At 35.9% G+C, this 4,198-nt stretch overlaps 1 protein-coding gene across 1 annotated transcript; it reads left to right on the forward strand.

Annotated features, from left to right (window-relative positions):
* The first annotated feature begins 2,891 nt into the window (after nt 1–2,891).
* On the forward strand, nt 2,892–3,845 carry LOC107509547 (zinc finger protein 709-like). Its single transcript, XM_036233353.1, is given in 3 exon segments — nt 2,892–3,268; nt 3,317–3,472; nt 3,475–3,845. Coding segments are annotated over 3 exon segments (807 nt in total). The 5' UTR covers nt 2,892–2,988.
* Nucleotides 3,846–4,198: the final 353 nt, after the last annotated feature.

Raw genomic sequence — 4,198 nt, forward strand, 5'->3', positions numbered from 1 at the left:
CCTAGTTTTGGAGAGAGTGGTTTGTCTGTGACCTCATTGTTCTGATGGATCTAAGAAGAGTTGTTTATTTCAGGGGTTTGTTGTTGTTGTTGTTGTTGGTTGTGGTGGTGGTGGTGGTGGTGATGATGATGGTGATGATGGTGGTGTTTGCTTTCTTCTATGGGGTAAGGAATGACAGCTTTCAAGTTTCTCAAATACTGAACTGGAAGCCGAATTTCTCTGGCCCAGTTATTGATGATTCACAGATGACAGCTTTATAGTTTCATCCTTTCTCATTCCCCTTTGACCCAGATCTATGTAATGTGATAAGAGTGCCCTGATGCTCCTTCCTTTGTAGGTGGCAAGAGATTCAGTCCTGGTAAGATCTTGCTACTGTGTGTGAACCCTAACCCTAACCCACCCCCTAACCTCAATTTTACAAAAAATCCAGGCATCTTTCCTTGTTCTCTCAAGCCATTTCAGGATTACTGGAGAGACCTGCCTGCTTTCTCCACAGACACTTCAGTTATGTACATAATAAACCCTTTCATACACTTTTGGCTGTGTGTGGTGTCATCAGCTGAGGAATTTGTGTGCTGAGGAGTCAAGAGATCATGCACCTTTACTCCATCAGGGAGCTTTGGGAATTAAAGAACTTGGGAGTGCAGCCTCTATGGTGGCCAGTTGGGAAATATTTCCTCTTGTAAATATGAGAATAAAGATTTTATGTTCTTTTGATTAAAGGAAAGTATTGCTGAGTCCCTCATGTGTGTTATATTCATGAGCATACTTATCTTCAAACCATTGTGATTTTCAGTGAATGCAGCTACAATCAACAACTCTCAACCTGTTCCTCAAGGTCACATGGCACAGTGTTTTCGGGCCATAAAGAGTTTTTCTGGCATATTTGTTACTGTGTGTGCCTATGTGTGCCAAAAATTTGTCTCTAAGCAGCCCTGAGGCACAGGAATATAGGGATTTTGTGGTGTAATTTTTCATGCCTTTTTCCTTGTGTCTGAACTCTATGTTTTAATTAACATTCTAGCGCATCATATCAAAGAGAAAAAGGAAAAACAGCCCATTATGAATATTGCACAAGTTAAAACAATACTTCCCTGCAAGAATATTTTATTCCACCAACTGCATCTATTTCTAAAGACCTAGGGTACTTTATAGACAATATAGCCAGCTGGAATTTATTAGAAGTTGGATTTCCACAGCTTTCCTGGACTTTCATTTGTGGTTATTGGAATGGAAGAAAAAGCTTTTAGTTCTTCACTTTATTTTTGTTGATTAGATTTTATATAGATTTGATCTTCTGCTTCACGAAGTGCTGAAAATGGTGGGTAATAAGGAGATGAAAGAATTTTTCTCACAAGGTGCTGATGGTCTTAAAATAATATTTATTTCATTTCGTATAGCATTTCTGTCATTTTATTTTCTAACATGCTATGGACCCTGCCATTAGAGTGAAATAAAATGTAATATGACCACAGTATAAAAGTGTGTAAATAATTTCCATATGCTCATGATGCTATTAATTTATGAAGCAGTAAATGTAGACAAGGAATAAGTTTCAGATGATCAGTTATAGAATAAGTGTTTGGGATTGACAGAATCATATGTGACTTTTATAAAAATATTGGACTGTCATTTTCACACATCCTACTGTACACGTATGTTGGATGTTTTAGGAATCAGTGGCCACTGAGGATGTGGCTGTGAACTTCACCTTGGAGGAGCGGACCTTACTGGATTCTTCACAAAAGAAACTGTATGGAGATGTGTTACGGGAAACCTTGAAGAACCTGGCCTCAGTCAGTAAGGATGACAGAGAATGTGTCAAGTGTTTCACACTCATCGACATTTTTCCAAGATTTGGGATGTGGAAAGTTAAGATGTTGCTAAATTAACTAGATATGGCAACAGCTAAAAATAAACCTAGAATCTAATAGTTTTTCTCTAATTTCTAATATTTTGGATTTTTTTTTCAGTCTGCATTTTAGGGAAAAAAATGGGAAAATCATGACATTGAAGACCAGTACAAAAACCACAGGAGAATACTACAGTGAGTCACACTCACAATACAAAGTAGTGACTCATGTGATAATCCTGTTATGTTATAAAGTCTAAAAAGAAGGAAACAAAACCAAGAAACTTTGCTTTAAATTTAGTTATTTTTAGAAAATTTTTACCAAAGTTTACTTTTTTAATGTGTGACATTAGCTGGTCAATGTCAAAATAGTATCCTCAAAATAGTTTACTTCAAAATGGTATCAATAAATTTTACATATGGATATTACTATTTTGATAAAAGCAAGGGTGAAGTCTTCTTATAGAGCATTCCTTATATTTAACTTTAAACAATTCAGACAAGGAAGAAAATGTATACTTTTGATACAAATTTTTAAAAGGTAGTTTAAATACCTTACTAAATAATGTAAAATTGATAATAAAAAAGCATTAATGCTGACTTCTTTTTTTTTTTTTTTACAGAAAATTTATAGTAGGGAGACTCTTTGAAATTAAAGAGGGTAGTTGATGTGGAGAAAACTTCATCTTTATACCAAATATGAATCTGAATAAGAAAATTACTGGAGTAAAACGACATGAATGTGGTTCATGTGGAAATGTTTTTCTGCATCATTCATCCCTTAATAAGCACATGAAATGTCACACTGAACACAAACATCACAAACACAGAGAGAAACCATATAAATTTAAGAAATGTGATAAATCCTTCAGTTATCTCCAATTTTTTGGTAAAAATGAAAGAAATCATGGAGAAGAAAACTATAAAGAATGTGGGAAAGGCTATACAGATAAAAGTTTCTTAGAAACACACAAAACAACTCACACAAGAAACAGTATGAATGTAAGTAATGTGGTAAAGTCCTCAGTTGTCCTAGTTCTCATCGAAAACATGAAAGAACTCAGGCTGAGGAGAAACTTTATGAATGTAAGGGATGTTGGAAGGTCTTTGGTGATCTGACAGGCCTTCAAGTACACATGCTCACTCACATTGGAGAAGGACCTTATAAACATAAGGAATATGACAAAGCATTTTTGTCTCCCGGTTCATTTTGGATACATGAAAGGAGTCACACTAGAGAGAAACCCTATGAATGCAAGGAATGTAGGAAAGCCTTCTCTCATTGCCGAAGCTTAAAAGTACACATGAGACTGCACACCAGAGAGAAACCCTACGAATGTAAACAATGTGGTAAAGCCTACAGGTGTTACGGTTCCTTCCAACAACATAAAAGAAGTCACACTGTAGAAAAGCCCTGTGAATGTACGGCCTACATAAATTACAATTCCTTAAAAAGACACAAAGTAATTTATACTGGAGATAAACCCTATGAATGCAAGGAATGTGGGATTGCCTTCTTCCATAACCAAACCTTAAAAGTACACATGAGACTGCACACTGGAGAGAAACCCTATGGATGTAAACAGTGTGGTAAAGCTTTTAGATATAATTATACTTTCAAACACATGAGAGAACACATATAGGAGAGAAATTGTATGAACGTAAACAGTGCAGAAAAGCTCTCAGTTGTCCCAGTTCTCATCGAAAACATGAAAGAACTCACACTGAGGAGAAACTTTATGAATGTAAGAAATATCAGAAGGCCTTTGGTGAGCTCTCCAGCCTTCATGTACATATGATTATTCACACAGGAGATGGACCTTATAAATGTAAGGAATGTGAGAAAGCATTCATTTCTCCCAGTTCATTTTGGATACATGAAAGGAGTCACACTGGAGCGAAACCCTATGAATGTAAAGAATGTGGTAAAGCCTTCAATTATTACTCTTGCTTACAATCACATGAAAGAATTCATACTGGAAAGAAACCCTAGAAATGCAAGGAATGTGGGCGAACCTTCTATCACCAAGCCTTAAAAGTACACATGAGAGTGCACAGTGGAGAGAAACCCTATGGCTATAAACAATGTGGTAAAACTTATAGATGTTACAGTTCTTTCCAAAAACATAAAAGAAGTCATACTGAAGAGAAACTTTATGAACGCAAACAATGTGGTAAGGACTAGGGAAATTGTACTTACTTAAAAAGACACAAAGTAATTCATACTGAAGAGAAAACCCATGAATGTAAATAATGCGGTAAAGCCTACCAACATTACACTTCCTTTGTAACACACAACAGAGTTTATGCTGAAAAGAAACTTTGTGAATGCCAGGAATGTGAGAG

Source organism: Rousettus aegyptiacus, unplaced genomic scaffold (assembly GCF_014176215.1).
Source record: "Rousettus aegyptiacus isolate mRouAeg1 unplaced genomic scaffold, mRouAeg1.p scaffold_m13_p_16, whole genome shotgun sequence".
Classification (NCBI taxonomy): domain Eukaryota; kingdom Metazoa; phylum Chordata; class Mammalia; order Chiroptera; family Pteropodidae; genus Rousettus; species Rousettus aegyptiacus.